General features: G+C 32.1%; 1 protein-coding gene across 1 annotated transcript; it reads left to right on the top strand.

The window, feature by feature from the left end:
• Nucleotides 1-4,724: 4,724 nt before the first annotated feature.
• Nucleotides 4,725-18,588, top strand: LOC148627422 (ubiquitin carboxyl-terminal hydrolase 48-like). The gene is made up of 2 exons (XM_088572738.1): nucleotides 4,725-4,817; nucleotides 9,251-18,588. Exon 2 carries the CDS (start codon nucleotides 9,264-9,266, stop codon nucleotides 12,504-12,506), a length of 3,243 nt encoding a protein of 1,080 aa, XP_088428864.1. The 5' UTR covers nucleotides 4,725-4,817; nucleotides 9,251-9,263; the 3' UTR covers nucleotides 12,507-18,588.
• The last annotated feature ends 436 nt before the right edge of the window (nucleotides 18,589-19,024 follow it).

Here is a 19,024-nt window from a genome sequence, read left to right as displayed (position 1 = left end):
ATATGTAAACCTGGCGAAATCTATACAAGGTGTGGCACATGAAGAAAAAAATGTTTCATTGCATATATCCACGCATTTATACCCCATAATCTTTAAAAATAACCACCAAAGGTGTAGGTCAAATTTTGTTGAAATGCGATAACAATGTAGAAATGGCGGGTATTGTATTGTGGTAAGCATTATTGTTTTCCTTTCCTCTCATGTCTATCCCGCATATAACATTAATTTTATTAGATTTTTTTTCAGTTAGGATGAAGAAAGATGAGGGGGTGGGGAAATGGGGATGGTGATGGAGATGGCACCACCACTATCTGCCTCCTCTTAAGAATGCATGTCCAAGTAATTATTTGTCTATTCAGCGCACTTGATTCAGCGGCATATTGTTAAACATCTATTGGTAGTTCCAGACTAAGGGGACAACCATTAGATTATCGGGGTTCTGATCTTTGCCAGTAAATTGTAAATTGAAAATAAATATTCTGATCTTGGCTAACAAAAACCTTTAAAAAAAAATAGCTTGCTACGCTCGCCATAATTTCTTAAATCAGAAAAGTATACATGTTTAAACACTACACACGTTTTATACAACACCTTAATAGTCTCCAGTGGCAACATTAAATACATTACTTTACTGGGGTAATGTGTAGTTGAATACTGCAATTGTAGATTCCATTCATACATATAGATAGTATGCAAATCCCTACAATTTCCCTAAAATTGGGACACATTTCAGGCCCAGAAATGCCACCTGTCGGATATACTGTAGTAGTGACTATGCCTTGTATTATAGAGATTGAACTTCATTTAATAATGTATTTAAAATAAACATAAAAAGTAGCACATGCTTTGACATAGAACCCAAACACATTTTGGTAACCCGGATATGCACATTTAAATTGTCATAGAAAAAAAGACTCTTTTATAAGTATGAAAAATAAATAATCTAGCCAATTATTTGCACCAGGCTGGAAATAAAATTTCTGACCTGGAAAAAAATGCCTGCCCCTAAGAATCTAATGGTCTAACTGTATCTTGAATGACAAAACAAAACTTATTGCCATATACAATATGTATGGCAGTGAATTCCGATTTTAAGGATTGTATATATTACAATACTTGCCTTACAATGACAGTGATTTGTTTCTTGTTTAGAACTTACAAATTATCACAAAATGACAACCATATTCATTATTTTTTTAATGGAATGATAAAGTCTTATATGGATTTTTTTACACTTTGTGAGGGTATTTCGAGATAATGTAATACCACTTTAAGATCAAGGTTTTTCTAGTTTACTTCTAAAATCCTTGTTATTATTTTATTCATATGCGATTGTATACTTTGAAAAATACGTGTTTAAGATAAAGATCACCAAAAGAAGAACACAATTACCATGTATTTCGGATAGCCGACTTCCTCCACCATTGTTATTAGAGTTGCAGTTCATCCAGAACTTAATCACATTTCCACAAAGTTCACAATGGCATGGACTGAATTTCAATTTGAGAAACCCACTCATTCCTGCAAATATGATTAACAGATATACTGCACTTTTGTTTTGATTGAAAAAAAATAAACAAATAAAAACAAAATAAAACAAATCGATAATCGAAACAAAAAAGATTGTAAACTTAACGATACACAATTGGATTGAAGTGCATATGTACATTAAAATTGGCCCAGCTTAAGAGACTTCGACATACCTTACCAAACATATAAAAGACCATCCTCACAATGAACATGTAAATCGTGCGTGCGAGACCCGACTGGGTAGTCAAGGACGATATACCCCCTCACTCACTGAACATGTAAAAAATACAATTCTAAAACAAAAATACCAATCTAATATATATAATATATAAATAGCCACCTCAGTAGGCTTAAAATTGAGCAGATTCTTTACCTTGTTGTGCGAGCTACATTCTACGACTGCTTGGAGCCGGGAAGGTGCCAGTTATTAGAAGCGCAGCCTCATATGTTCCTGCTTAAATTGGGAGCCGGGAAGGCGTCGGTTCAGTGGGGCGGACCCCTGTATGTACCTACTTAAATTGGGAGTCGGGAAGGCGTCGGTTCATATAGGGGCGGACCCCTGTATGTTCCTGCTTAAATTGGGAACCGGGAGGGCGTCGGTTCAGAGGGGAAGACCCACGTATGTTCCTGCCTAAATTGGGATTTTGTTTGTACATGAAATCTTGTGTTTTTTTCACAAAGTCTACCCCAAAACGTTCTCTATCCTCTAATAGATGCAGTCTATATTTATCATCATGTCGGACTGTGCTTAGTGTTTATGGAATCTGGTGAGTAAGCATAATTATGCTTTTTATTTTATCATGCCTTTAATTCTTTCTTAAGACATAGGTACATTCAATTAGCTATTATTTCATTGTTGTTCGAAGCACATTCATTAAAAATTGCCAATGTCATTTAGCTGTTTTTTTTCTTCTTATTTGATATTCCATTTCAATTTTCACAAACACTCAATGACAAATAATCTTTTTGACCCATAAAAAGTGATATTTTTCTATAATTTGTCTAAAAAGTCCCAATTTTGACTTGGAAAATATTTACAGTACTCTTATTACAATAAATAAAAAAATATATGTTGCCATTCTCCAATCTTTTATGTTTAATTTGTACATGACTCATCAAAATCCATCCAGTGGTTTTTTTTACAAACTCTTAACAAAGTTTCAATTTGAGAAAATTGGCGAATAAACAACCAAATACATGTAGCAACGGCAATGTTCTAAATAGATTATTATTGACTACCGTTCAAATATTAGCCTAAATATGATAAAAACTGCCAATACAATACAAAATACAAAAGTGCGCTAATACGGGATTTTGCCGCCCAGTACGGGAATTAGCCGTCCAATACGCTTTTACCCTTCCAATACGTCATATTGAACTGGTTAAACTGCATATTGGACTAGTTAGTAAATAAAGGTATAATTGCGTAAGGTTTTCTATATTGGTTGAGCAAAGAGTTAATTGCATCTATGCTATATATAAATCCTTGGGATGAATTATTGGTCCTCGGCTAGCGATATTGGACTTCGGCTACGCCGCTAGCCTCGGACCAATAACTAAGCCAATATGAAAAACCTTACGCAATAATATAGTACTATTGCGCAAGGTTTTCCATATTGGCTTAGTTATTGGTCCGAGGCTGGCCATATTGGACTGAGGTGTAACCTAAGTCCAATATTTCTAGCCAAGGACCAATAACTCAGCCAATATAGAAAACTTAACGCAATCCCAAACAGCATTCCTACGTTGGGCCAACGTTGGTTCAACGGAGTCATTTACATTGGACCAAAGTTGTAAGTGCAAAGAAAGCCAACATTGGTCCAACGGAGGCAAACAACATAAACCCAACGTTAATCCAACTATGTGGTTCGACGATGGTATTCCTAATTTTTTTATCTTAAGAATGCCATAATTTTATATTATGTTTCCTAGTTATATCGCAGTGATGACTCTATGCACTCCTTCAAAGTATAAGCGCTCAAAAATATTGCTCAGTTAATCATTTAAATCCTTTACAGTTAGAATATGATTGTAATTATCAAGATAAGAACAAGAAAATCTATTATAAAATTAGCAGATACTACAAGCATTGGTATACTAAATATTGAAAGTTTGCAATTTTTTTTTGCATTTAATAGACAAATGATAATGCCATTCACTGTTTTTTGTTTGTGAAGAATTTACATTGAAAATATGTAAACATTTGTTCAAAATGAAAGACAACTTCTGTTTTGTACAAAGTATATTATGCTTTCAATTACAAAACTGTGTAAGGGGAGATAATCACGTACATTCTTGTTATCATAAGTTAGATTTGGTCATTCATTATAATATTAGGTGTTATTAAGTTCTAAATATTTAACGCGTATACTTAGTTGCATAAATATTAAACATGCAAGTGACATAATTTGTAAAAAGAGCCAACAAAACTTTTTTCGAAAGAAGTAAAATTAAATTAATAAATATATATATTTTTTGCTGTTTCAACGTTTGGCCAGCGTTGGCCCAACTTAGTATTGCAGTTTAGATGCAACATAATATTTGCTTTCATACGTCCGGATTTTCTTCTTTGATTTACTTTTCATGAAATCTACATACATTTTGCATCAAGAATAACATTAATTAGCCTGCTTTAACATGTTTGTTACCGAAATTGTTTCGACGATGGTTCAATGTTGGCTCCCTGTTAGCTCTGGGTTGGACAAGTGTAGAATATAATGTAAATAATATTATCATGGTACTTTTAATTTAAAAATTGAAATTTAACAGTACTCTCAAGTCTGGGATTATACCTTTATTGACTAACTAGTCCGATACGCTAGGCCAATATAGATTTTAACCACTCCAATATGACGTATTGGACGGCTAAATCCGTATTGGATAGATTTATCCCGTATTGGCGCACTTTTGTATTTTGTATTGTATTAGGAGTTTTGATCATATTTAGGCCAATATTCGAACGTTAGTCAATAATGCTATAGCATAATTTACAAGTGACTATTACAGGATCCGCCCCTAAATACACACTTTGAGATTTATACATTTGAATGATACGGTAGAATAATGCATGCCACGTGAATGCAAATAGCAAATACAGATATTAAACCTGATTAAAATGGGAGACATTTTGCGCAATCTGAAATGGAAAAGCAAACTAAACCATTTTAAAGCCCTTGCTTTACACGGATCATTCCGAAGGGAGATAACAAAACTTTCGCAAACCAGAGGCGGGAATGCAACCAAACTCTGCTCCTCTCCGGAGAGACGAAATGGTGTTGTGAAATTGAGTATGTTTAGAAGATAATAAAACATCACTCTGTCATGCGTTAAATATTGGGAGTATCATATTCGACGGTTTAAAATCCGTTAATCGTGCATTACATGTTCCTAACAGTATGAACTTTTGGTTTCGCTGTCATGACGTTCATGTACCATGTAGATCTACTTGTTTAATGTACAAGGCAAAAATGTTACCATGAAAAAAAATACTCTGGGTTGTGTTGTATAAGATAGATACATATAAGGACTAATTTAGAATGCTGACAAAAAACACAACAAAATATAAATTTTTCCTGTATCACAATGTATGAAACTGAAGTGTATGTACAATGTACAATGTTAATTTTATATACCGTATTTTGTGTACTGGAAGTCAATATTTTTTTCAGCTAAATGTCAGCCTCGACTTATTGTCCACTTTGACATATATAAGGATCTTTCATGAAAAACAGTTCATCTACAAGTGATTTCAGAAGAATTGCATTACATTATATTGATTTTTTGCTTTCATACTATGGGGTGAAGTGCAATCACATGTCCTAGGAAACACAAGCTGTCAATGCAAATCAAACCGGTGATCAAACTCAAAAGATAATTGATCTGTGCCGCTATCCATTTATGAATTCATACGACGATGTTATAGTAAATCATCCTTAAGTGCTATTCTTCAAAACTGTATAATTATATAAACACTCTTGAGGATATGTTTGTGAAATATTAATCTGATTTGTGCTTTCTAGAGATATTGGTTCTTTTATATACCCATTTACGATATGTTGTAGCACATTCACACGCACAAATTATATTAAATTGAAGTTTTAATTAATTGGCTAATTGCAACTAGATTTAAAGGTAGCAAATTTCTATTGTAATTTAGAATATTGTTTATTAATTACCTGTCTTAATTATCCAGACTAATTTCACATCTTTAGGTTTCAATATCAGAGCAATTGACACCAAATTAAATACAGTCGAACTTCACTCGCTCGAACTCGGATGGCTCGTACACCCGGGATTTCTCGAACACAATTCAAAGTACCGAAATTTTCTCCTATATAATCAATATAAATAACCTTGGATTTCTCGAAAACTCAAACTGACTGTTCGGTCCGTTTGGTAATAAATCTCAGAGAATAAACCTCACTAACTCGAACTTGTCAGCCATTTTGTCAGCTTGGGTAATATAAGGTGTAAAAACTGAAGCCCTATCATTAATCAGTGTCATTTTAGTTAATTACAGGTAATATTTAAGTCATCACTAATTAGGTAGTTTTGATAAAACTGATTGAAGTTCGAGAATGTTCCGAAGTCAGTATGATGAAAGAAAATCGGATGAAAACAAATTATTGGACAATGAACCTGCACTCTGGACGTTTTTAAGAGAAAACACAGCATTTTTAATGTCCACAAATCAACATAATCTTCCGAAAGCGAATGAAAAAGATCCACAAAGTAACACAACCTTGGAGGAAGTAAGCAATTTCTAACGATAAAGTCGAACTCGGACCGGCAACGAAAAAAATCCGGAAATATACGAACTTCAATTTCTCGAACTTCCGATAACTTGAACACATTTCAATGGTCCCTTGGAGTTTGAGCTACCGAGGTTTGACTGTATAACTAATAAAATTCATTTACAAAATACATGTTATTAAAAATACTAACAAACTTAATAGTATTATTTTAAGTTACTGAGCTTGAATAATATGATTTGAAAAACTTCCACTGACAACTACGGTTTACATCGATGACCTAAGATGCATGTCTGACTCTAGACTTATCTATGTTTTTTTTGTCAATTTTAGTCAAAATTCAGCAATTTGACTTACACTCCTCGTCGACTTATAGGTCGAAAAAAACGGTATACAATGTAGGGTAAAGCATCTATAATATGTAAAAAAAGTGTTGTGGTTTACCAAGGTGAGCTTCATTTTATGCCCTGATCCTACAGTTTTAAGTGTAATTGAAAAACAAGTACTATCTTTGAAAAAAAGATATCTGACGTTTTTCTCTCTTAGTTCATTCCAAATCAAATGAATTTAGATTTTATTTGGTTAACTGTTCGATAACTCTGTTCCATACTTTAATTATTTAATTGGTTCAACAAGTTAGCTATTTCCATTCATTCAATATACAAGATTATTCCTAATTCGGTATATATGTGATTGAAAATATTCAGAACATCAATACCCCTAATGGAACCTTCACAGTTGCTATCACTTTTGTCCAATGAAATGCGAGGTTGTATGCTCCATTGATTATGTTGTCATTGTTAAGCATCATGGGTGTCACATGATGTCATAGCAAAACTCAATACCGAACATAGGAACAATAATTCTGTTGTTAAAAGAAAATATAGAAATATAACCTTGACATTTTAAACAGTTAGAAAACCACAAATTTAAAAATATTGGATGTTTGAACTTGATTAAACTTGTCCAGAATATATGCTCATTTACTGTATTAAATATAACTTTTCGTATTTGGCAATCATACATGTAGATAAGTGATGGAAATAAATAACTAGACAAACTAAAATTTTAAGAAAAATTGATCTTCTGAAATGGAAACAGCTAACTTATTCTTTTTTATTCACACAGATATCGACATGATAAATGTCATCCTGCAGCAACTTTTTTAATTTGGCAATTGAAAGCCATCAAGGTTTAAATTTTCACATGGCTGTCACTGTCACTTGTATCAATTTATGGCTAGTGGCTATTAAATATGAATTCACAAATTTGAGTCACCAATCATTGATGAAAACAAGTGTCGGTGATGTCTGTGCCACTGACAAAACTTGCCAACATGTACAATTGACAAATTTCCAACATTTAGATTTCAGTTAAATTGTCAATATTTCTTTCAAACAAACCAATAATTGTAACTGAATGCCTTTGAGAAATCATCATAATCCATTTGATTACCCTTACCATAAGTGATTTTTAAATTGATCTCCCTAATTCCTTTTGTGCCTTAATTGGACATTACCATATGCATCTTTTACATAAAACATGCTCACTAATTCTGTCCACAGTACTTAAAGGAATACTTGTACAATTGATGATGAAATGTGTTTTTAGAAATCTAATTAGCACTTGTACGCTTCCAAAGGGATTATTAATAGTTGTATTATCAACTGGGTTCAGTAAAAAACATCAACATCAGGTTGATGCATGTAAAATCAGGAGTTTAAAATAGCATCATGGCAGCTTCATTCTTGTTTACTTGGTAAAAGCAGTTGAGAACCACACCAGTCTAGGAAACATTAGCTAGCTCTGATGATTAAATACTGCTACAAATTGAATCTTAGCTTTATCATAGATAGGGATGGTAAAAACTTTGCACTTGAATGTTTATGAAAATGAGGTAATCAGCTTATCAAAATACCAGACAATTTCACCTGAAGACATTTTGGACCATGATACAGTCACACCCACAGTTCCTTACATATTTCAGACCATGACAATAGGAGAGTGCGTAAGGACAATAAAAACCTTATCTCATAACAAATTTTACAATTTTGGAAGTTTGAAATAATAGGGCTGACAAAATATAAGAAAGGACTTGTGTGTTCTTTGGGAGTGTTTACGGTTTCACCTTTCTCATATTAGTCAGTATCTGTTGTAAATTTTCAACTGGTGTTTGTTATCAAATTACTGAAACACTCCAAGTGTTGTAGAAACAGTACATGTACAACTTTGTACATAAAATAACTTATAATAAATTTTTGAGTATAAAATTATTTAGTTTCCATAACTGAAAATTAAAACCCAAGATTTAGTACGTGAAATGTTATGGGGTATCATGAATCAGTGTTGACAGTTAACAGTTTATTTCGAATGTTATAAGTACTCTGTTAACATTAATTGGGATATTTCAGGATCAGGTAATTTTGGTGGTTTTCTCCCAAAATAGGGATGTTTTATTTTGGTGTTTGCCTAACATTTTCATTCTAGCAGTTACCATTTTTGGGGTGTTTAATTTTGGTGCTTTTTAGACAGGCTCCAATTGTGCCAAAATGAAAATTCATCTTCAATTTTTCCAGTGGTGAAACTTATAAATTAAAAGTCTGATTTCAGTAGAGGTCCTGTGATGTAACTAAAGCATATTTACTTAAGAAAATACACTCTAGAGGTTATGATTTTTGAGTAATTGTCATTTACATGTATGGATTTTTTAGGGGAGGGAACTTTTTTTGTATATACATTGTAACTGAAAAATCATAAGTAAAAATGTAGCTCTGTACATTTTTATTCTACATTATTATAAAAAAAATCAAATATTGAAAGGAGTGACTTCCAGAGCTATGTACTTACAGTTAACAATGTGGATAAGTGTAAGTCACAGTAGAGGATACCCTTCAGTTGTACCACTTTCACTTCTAGTTAAAATCAAGTCTTTTAAGTATGTAATAATTAGGAACTTGTTTGTTTTTCAGAACTGGGGTCAGGATGCCTCCAAAGCAGCAGCTTGACAAGGCTGCATGGCAATGGGCAGAGACAACAGACCCAAAAGATGTCATATTAGAACATGTTCTGGCAGCATATAGACTTAATCTAAAACCATGTCGTATTGGAACGTGTAAGCGCAATTGTAAAGGCAACCCATTATGTTTAAATGCTCTTGGAGAAAGGGTTTGGTTTGGTAAAATTGATGATGACAATTGGCATCAGATAGAAGATCCTAACTATGAAAGACGTGATGATGACATGTTTGTTGGACTTAAAAACTTGGGAGCTACATGTTATGTTAATACATTTCTACAACTGTGGTTCAATAATCCTGCCATAAGGAATGCACTGTATAGATTCAGGGAACCAGATGAGGTGGTCATCAGAGATGTCACAGTTGAGTGGTCGCCCTCCTCAATTGGGGGCCATTTACAAACTCTTTTTGCTTTGCTTGCACTGTCAGAGCGCAAATACCTTGATCCCAAGGATTTTATTACACATCTGGGTTTAGATGCTGGACAACAGCAGGATGCTCAGGAATTTTCAAATTTATTTTTGACTCTCCTTGAAGATGGCTTATCTCGGCAGACTGAGCCAAGTGTTCGTAATGTTATCCAGAATCAGTTCCGTGGCGAGTATGCTTATGTTACAACATGCAGTAGATGTGGAACAAAGTCTGAGAGGCCATCCACTTTCTATGAACTTGACCTAAGTATCAAAGGTCATAAAACATTAGATGAATCTTTGAAAGATTTTCTTCAAGAGGAGAAACTTGATGGTGAAAATCAGTACATGTGCTCGTCTTGTAACAGTAAACAAAATGCAGCAAGAAAAATTCACTTAAAACATTTGCCACCAGTTTTAAATTTGCAACTTCTCAGATTTGTATTTGATAAAAAGACTGGCATGAAAAAGAAACTGAACAGTTTTATACAATTTCCAGAAGTTATAGACATGTCGAAATATTTGTCTGATTATAATTCAATAGTGACACAGAACTCAGTTACATACAATTTATCCGCTGTACTTATTCATCGTGGACCAACTGCTTATTCTGGTCATTATATTGCACATATCAAGGACAATAACAGCAAAAACTGGTACAAGTTCAATGATGAAGATATTGAGAAAATGAAAGGAAATAAATTACAACTTGGAACTGAAGATGATCCAGAAGAAACAGGAGCTAAACAAAAGGGGCGGTGTCCAAAGGGATATCATTCATCTAGAAATGCCTACATGTTAGTGTATACACTCAATGAAGAAAATATATCATGTAGTGAAGCCAAGTCTGAAGCCCAGAGTCTACTTCCTGCCCATGTTTTAGACTATGTTATTAAAGACAATGAAACTTTTGAGAACTGGGTTTCTGAATTGATTCTTATTAGAGATCAGAACATTGAAAGTGGGAAGGAAAAACAAGAGGAAATTAAGGATACATATCAGAAACTTGCATTTGATAAACTAGAGCTAAATGAGGGGGAATGGATGAGTCAGAAATGGATTGGATTATGGCTGAGTGATCCAGCTAAAGCTCCCCCTGTTGACAACAAAGAGTTTCTTTGTAAGCATGACAAACTTTCACCAGATGCTGCAATGAAATTGAAATTCGTTAATTTGTTAGGAAGTGAGAGTTTGTGCAATCGTTATGAAGGTGGTCTAAGATTAGTTGGTGCAGAAAGTTTATGCATGCTTTGTGTCCAACACCAGTGTCATGTGATTAGGACAAAAATCAAAATGACAGAAGATGATAAATTATTTAGTGCAATGACTAAAACAAACAATATTGCTGGAGATTGTTACTGGGTTGGCAAGGCATCATTTAGGTCATGGAAAAAGATGGTATTAGAACAACTGGGGGAAAGTGTAGATGATAAACATAGAGATTCGTCATGTTCAAATGATGGTGACACCTTAATGGAAAATGGTGCAAAAGAGGTGAAGGATAACTCTCCTGCAGGAGATGGAGAAAAAAGTGCTATCAATGGAGGAGATATGAAAAATGAATATTGCACTTCTGATCTTAAGTGTGAATCAGCTGAAGAAAAGGCCAGTACTAGTGCTAATGTGATGAAAAATGATGAAGAGAGCTTTAAATTCAATGAGGACATTCTGTGTGAAGCACATGATCAATTAGATCCTAATATGACTGGAAGAAAGTTAGTTCCAGCAGAGGTGTGGAATAGACTGAAACAATATTTCCCAAATTGTCCAGAGTTTGCCAAAGATGATCTTGTTTGTGAAAAGTGCAATGAACAAATGAGAAATGAGCAACAAACTAAGGAGTATTTGCGAAGATTAGCCCAAGAACAGAAACATGCACTAAGTGATTTACTCAATGATAGAAAGAGACCAATAACTTTGAAAAGACCTTTAGAGGTATATGTTCTGAACCGACCATTTCTTGAAGAATGGAAGAAATTCATCAAAGATCCTATGAAAAATCCACCTATTCAAGACATTGGTAATACTATACTGATATGTGAGCATGGTGGCTATTTGTATCCACACTCACCTGGGCAGCTTGAGCTCTATGTAAATGATAACTTTGTGTACACATGGAGTACTGAATGGGAAAAGATCAGCCGTATGTTCAACGTTGATTATGAAATTAGTATTGTGAGCTATGAAGATGATGATAAAAACCTGGGAATAGTTACTCTTCCCCATGTATGTGAAGAATGTGTAGCAAGCAGAATCAATCAAGAAGAAAACGCTAAATTTGATTATGATGATGCTATTGTGTTTGTCCGAAAGATTCCAAAACAGACTCAAAAACCTGGGTCAACTTCGGTCAATTCAAATGAATCAGAAAATTCCAAAGATTTTGATCCAGATTTCAACCAGCACAGTTCCAAAAAACGAGGAAGCACAAGTGATCCGTTAGAAGAACCAGCTGAAAAAGCACAAAAAATGGAAAATGGTACCAGAAAAAGTCAACGTCATAGAAAGGTCAGAGGTGAAAAAGAGGTCAAAGTGAAATCCTCCCAGACATTGAAAGAGTTGAAGTTACAACTTATGAAAGTTTTCTCTGTGCCACCTTTTGATCAGACACTTCAAATGAATGGCCATTTTTTAGCAGACGACTCTGCAACTTTAGGTAGTTTGAAGGTGGCACCTGGTTCTGTTATCATGTTGCAAGCAGATGAGCCTGTTGAAGATCTTTTGGTGCTACAGGATATGATTCAGGTGTCATCTGGTCCAGAGTCAGGGTTTAAAGGAACTGGATTATTAGGAAATTAGTATTTTATGCATTAATTTTAGATGTATTTTTGTTTTGGTTTTGTTATGGAAGCTACACATCATAAGATGAAACAAAGTTTTGTTTGTATAATTATAAGAAATATTTTTTTGACTAATCCTGAGAAATTTTTCTGTGAAAGATGCATGTACACCTTCACTGAATTTTCATACATGTTCTGGTACATTTTTAACATTTCTTTTCTTATTGTAAAGGTTTACTGGAAAACTCTTTTCCCTGAACTCTACTTTTTCAAACAGCAGTGAAAAAATGGTTATTTTGAGATGTAAAGTGAAGTAAGAAAAACTTATTTCAGATAACTTTTACCTTTAAACTTGGAAAGCAAAGGGCCTGGGCAATTTTCCCCAGCATTCTGACCACATGTAGGGCCAATTTAAAAAAAAATACTCAAATGTCAGAAATTTCATTACAATATATAGGAAAAAAAATCTTAATTTTTCCCCAAAAGCTAATTTGTGTAAAACATTTCTACCAACAATACATTAATATGAGGAAAGTCACTGCCAAAAGTTTGTTTACTATAGGTAATGTTTTTTTGATGCCAGTACATGTAAAGTTGGAATGGAATAAAAAAAAAATTGAATGTCATTAACATGAATATATTTTATATATATGATTAATACTTTTGTTATCTAGTGGATATTTTTAAGCAAATCTATGATACATGCAATATTTTATGATTTTTTCATAAATGGAACATTTGTAATCCTTGCTTGGTAGATTGGTGTACTAAGTTCAAAAAGATATTATGTCTGTTTCTGCTACCTTACCTAAATGTACCCTATTTTTTGTGCCTACCCTAAACATTTTATGAACATGTTGTCTCAAGCACTGTTTTAAAGTCTAGATTGCTTCCCCATTAATTTAATGTAAAATGTTTTTGAAAAATAAAATAATTTCCGTACCTACCCTATCTTTTTCTTTCTGATGGAAGAAAACAAGACTTTATTATTTTTTTGGCCTAATTCCCTATTTTGGTCAAGATTTAAGGTGACAACCTACAAGAATAATGTTCTTGTTATACTAGTACATGTTTGTCAAAGAACACAATTGTAAGAGTAGAAAGAATTTTCAAAGATTAGTAGAAGGAATTTTTGTGTGTGTATATATATATATATATATATATATATATATATATATATATATTGCAAATTTGATAGTTCTAACATCGTTTGGAAAGGTTGCATTGACTAAAGGGAGGGAATTCAGTACAGAGAATTCAGTTTTGTGCTTGACAAAATATTTTTCAGATTTCAGATTTTATTATATACATTCATACACATACATATACATAAATGTGTTCCATGAAGTTAATCAATATTACATACAAAAAACAACTTAGGAATGAGCAATAACTAAAACAGGATACATACAGAGGAAAAGTGATTAAACATCTATCTCAGCATAGCTGATGTTTTTATACACAGAAAGTCTTGTGAACATATTTGAATTGCAAAAAGAGAGTAAACAATCGATTTTGTTGTGATTTGCATACTCATTGTAATAGTTTGACAAATACTTATGTTTTAAATTTTTAACAGTGACATTTTTACAAAAAAAAATGCATGGAATTAGTCGCCAGTATTCTGGTCGCAAAAATCTATCAGGTTTTTTAATGTTAAACCACCTTTCTTTTCAATGGCTAAGAGTTTTAGAAATGTGAAGTCAGATGTTAATGAGAAAAAGAAACATACGAACTATATGATAACTCTGTGCACTTTGGATTTATTATTATTTTTTTTTTAATGAAACATAAAATGTAGATTGGGTAAAAATTATAATTGCATTTTGCATTTATAGTTGCAGGTATTTAAAATAACAAACTGCGATATTAACATTAAATTTCTCTGATAACCAGGTTAAGAACCATTTCAGCCTTTATACATATGTACTTTTAAAATTACACAAAAGTGTATTTCAGGTACCATGTATACATAAATTAACTTTTCCATATTAAAATTTTTCCCCTTTTACTAGGTATTAGCAATTCTAGAGTTGTATTACTTAGCCATACCACTTCAGTTTAAGAGTTAAATTATATATTTTTTGTTGCTGTCCACCTAAGAATCTAGCAGGGGTTAATTTATTTGTTGAAAGATGGAGTGAATTTTAAAGGGAAGATAACTAAAAAAAATTTGTCAGTACATTTTATCATAATATTATTTTGGATGTATCCATTGACATTTTTCGTTTTTCATCTCATAGATGTGATTTTACAATGTGATTGTGATGTCATAACATTTGTTTATTAACTTGTTAAATTTTGAATTAAAAATTAAATTATAAGGAATTATCATGGTATTTTTTAATCTATTTGAAAGAACTCATATGCTTGTGGTGTATGCTTGAAAATAACTGGTATGCAACTTATTTTGTGTGTGCCACATGATTATTTCTTCACAGACCAGGAAAAATTTACAGTCATTTCTTAATAAATTAATTTGAGATAAATACTGAAGTCTGATTGGTTAAAGTAATTTTGTTTTATCTCAATGGATAACAAAAAATATTGACATGCTCCTATTCAGTTAAATTCAGAGCTACTTTTCTTATGTTTAAAGATAAAAATATGTTTTAAAATTAATTTATAAGAATTGGCTATGATAAAAATTTTGTCTATTGAAAAATAACATAAATTTTCCATGTGATATTGTTTAATTTTTCAGCATGGAAAATGTGTTATTTTTCAATGGACAAAATTTTTATCATAGCCATTTCTTAAATAACTTTCAATAAATACCTGTAGAAGGTATCAAGAGTCCATTCATAAAAATATACCTTGAGTTAACTCGATAAAAGAAGTAATATATTATCATTTTTGGAATAAATCATTGTTTGTAATTTTGAATAATTCTTAAAAAAACAGTTTCTTAATTTTTTTAGACTTTCTGAAAGACTTTTAACTATTAAGTAACAAAGTCTATGGTTAAATGAAATATTAGTTCTTTTATTTGAGAAGATATTAATAGGATAATAAATTGGAAGTGGTGAATAACCAAAATATGATCACTAGTGCTGACGAATGCCACTACTTAATGAGTGTGCGGAACTTGTTCCATGCATGAGTTAAATCTTAATGCGTTGAGTGATCATATTTCGGTTTTTCATGATAGCAATGTGATTATTCTATTTATTATATAGATTAACTCCATCATTTGTTGCTATTTTCAACATAGATTTTTTATTTTGTGAACAGTGGATTGATATTTGTTACATTTTAGTGGAAGAAAGTGTGGGAGTGAAATTACTGAATTTATTTCACAGTGTGAATTATCAAAAAAATTTACACTGGGGACATTCAGTAATTCACTGCTATCTGTACAATAAAATGTACACAAACAAATGTAGTTGAACCATATTGAAATTAAAAGTCGAAAGGAAGATTAAGTGAGACAGAATTTTGTAACGTATAACTTAGAACAACAATGGAAATTTAAAGTGTATAGGATGTGTTAATTATGTTTCTTAAATCCTGATATATTCAGTGCACTGGAGAAATTTTTAATTACATAAACCATCATAATGTTAATCATATCTAATTTAGTGTAATGTTGATCTACAATATATTGGATATACATGTACATTGTATATATAAAATATTGCTTAATGTTTATTGCATCAAATGTGGCTTTACTTCTCAAGAAAAAAAAGAAAAAGTAGTGTAATTCTTTCGCAATTTCAAGTATGAAATTTTAATGTTGTAATTCATTCTACTATGTTATTGATATTGATTTTTAATTCTGCTGGGTTGAACCTTGTATAGTTAAAATTGTCATAAGGGACAGAAAAATCTGTAAGGTTTTAAAGTTTACACCAGTTGACAACAAATAAAAACCTCTATAGAATTCTATTCAGTGTCTAATAATTCTTTTGGAATTTTTTGAATTGCTCTTTTGTCATCTACTAATAACAGTCGTTATTGTTTATTGTTATTGCTTTAATAAGTGAATTTTTATATGATTTATTGTTAACTTAGTGGGTAAGCTGATTTTGAACCAGCAAGTCATACTGATACAGCCCTGTGCTATGGACACTTCTCTGTAATATAAGAGTGACATGAATGTAATTTTAGAAATGACATTGTAATTGATCATGACCGTTTTGAATTCAATCCATTGTTTTGTACTCATATAAACTGTACTATTGGCTTGTTTAAAAGTCATATGTTAAGAAGTTTAATTAGTAATTATCATCAGCAGTCCTTTTAACAGATTAAAAATACTTACTACCTTACAGTACTACTGTGAAAGTACTTAAATTCATGGATACCAATTTTCGTGGATCGGTGAAGAAACACAAGTCTCTGGATTCTTGAATTCGTGGTTTTGAAGTTTTCAGTATACACATCAATGGAAATCTACTATTTGTTGGGAACCAAATTTCATGGGTTGGCCTGCCCATGAAAACCACGAAAATTGATACTCCACGCACAATAGTACTTTCACAGTAGTACATTTATTGATGTATCTTACAATACAGACTCGTTATACTCTAGTTTTGCTTTAGATCTTCTGTAGCTACATGTACATGTATATTTATCAGACTTGTTTGTTTTGTATTTGATCTTAACAATTTTGTGCTCAGTTATAAAACTTTCAGTCTGTTAATTTTAGTTCCATTTCAATCTAAGTTAATAAACATTTTATTATTAACACGTGAAAAATTTAGGTGTAAATAGAGGCATTAAATAAATCCTATAGAATTGTTATTGTACTGTCATATTGAATTTTGGATACTGTAGAGGAGAGGTATTTTTTATTCATGGGGTACAATTTTCATGGTTCAGTTTAAATTTACAAATTCTCGGAGGTTTGAATTAGTGGATTTTATTCAAAAGTCTATATTTTCAGCAGATAGTTTACATCTCATGTTGGTTCTAAACTGGTTATTTATTCAACCCAAAAGGCACTTTTTAAAAATTTAAAATTCCTATTACAGTGTAATTTCCACAATTATTGTAAAACCAAAATCCTAGAATGCATTGGTATATCACCCAGGTCTTATATGTGCATAACATAACCAGCTGAGTTCATACATTCTTAAGTCTAATGATTAAGTGCATCTCATCATGTGGTAATTTGGGAACTTTTTTGCCATTGCTGTTTTCTATATAACTTCAAAGAGTATCTTATTCCAGTTTAATTTGCATTAATTATAGAGGACAAAGTCCTCATAATGGTAGTCAATGCAAATTCCTTTAACCTTAGAAGCTTGGAGAGCCTGGTTTCAGTCTGTCAGGTAGTTAACTTAAAATACTAAGTGTAATATAAGGCAAGGATCTTTTCAGTTTTGTATCTTTCACAACATTAAATGTTTATAGCTCTCATCTTGAAGTTTTGTTAAATTATGAAGAAAAATTAATTCTTGTTGATGTAAAACTGTAAAAGGCATTATCATTTTAACAAAAAAATATCAACTTCGTCCTATTAGAGGTTACACCTGCCTCATATTACTTTCCTTATCTTGTGTCCAATTTTTTTGTTTTAAGGTTGTATTTATATGTTGTAAAATTGATTTGTAATTCTGTATCGTTATTTCAGTCAATCACCTCTGCATACCTTTAACCACTTCCGGATTTAATTGTTTTTTCACCACACACTTTCAGTTAATTTCAGGATAATCAAGCCCACTTTGATGTGGAAAGTAAGCTAAAGAAAACAAGCTAAAAAAAATAATCAGGACCTTACCCTGTAAGATATTTATGTGTGAAATTACTGATAAGGATGACTTATTTCCATATGTGCATTTGTACATGATGATAGTGTCAGTAGAAAATGTCAACTAAAACTAAATTTAAACATTCTGTGAGGGAAATTTATAGACAAATGAAGGTGAAAAGGGGATGAGACCTGAAGCTTTCGAGGCAAGGAGTTAAATATAGAGGTTTCATTCATTATCGTAAGTCTTTCCTTCCAGTAAGAAGTAAGTCCTATCTAATTTAGTGAATTGTCTCAGCTATATTTCAGTTATGCAATGTACATGTATGCAGTAATTTGTTGTGGAAAACTGTTAAAATATTTGTCTCCATTTAAAACATTAAATGTTGTCGTCATTACTAGTAAATGTTTTCTGAATATAAATGCCTGAAAACCCATGTCACCTTCGAAGTATGTGCTTATAGTAATAATCTTTGTCGGTCACTGTACCTTTGTGGATGCATCTCAGATCTCATCAGAAACTTCTTGTTGGATTCTTTCCTAATTTAGTTTCATTTATTGTGATGAATAGTAAATCTTACTCTCTACCACCATTATGATTCATCAAATCTTTTAGGCTATTTGTCCACATTTCTCTATCCTGGAAAACATATTTTCTTTGAAGTGGCTGTTCGGATACTGTGGTAGGCTGTATTTTAATGAAGTGAAACTGTCATTTGTAGGAATAATGACAGGAGTAAAAATTAGGAAATACATTGAGCCGGTAGCCCAGACTATATTTTTATTTAATATTTTCTATATGTTCATTTAAATTTTCTCCAAAAGTTTGGTAGCCCAGCTCA

This window comes from Perna viridis, chromosome 1 (genome assembly GCF_037379345.1).
Source record: "Perna viridis isolate PV_CMFRI_1.1 ecotype Kerala chromosome 1, ASM3737934v1, whole genome shotgun sequence".
Lineage (NCBI taxonomy): Eukaryota > Metazoa > Mollusca > Bivalvia > Mytilida > Mytilidae > Perna > Perna viridis.
This window is presented reverse-complemented; position numbering and strand designations above follow the sequence as displayed.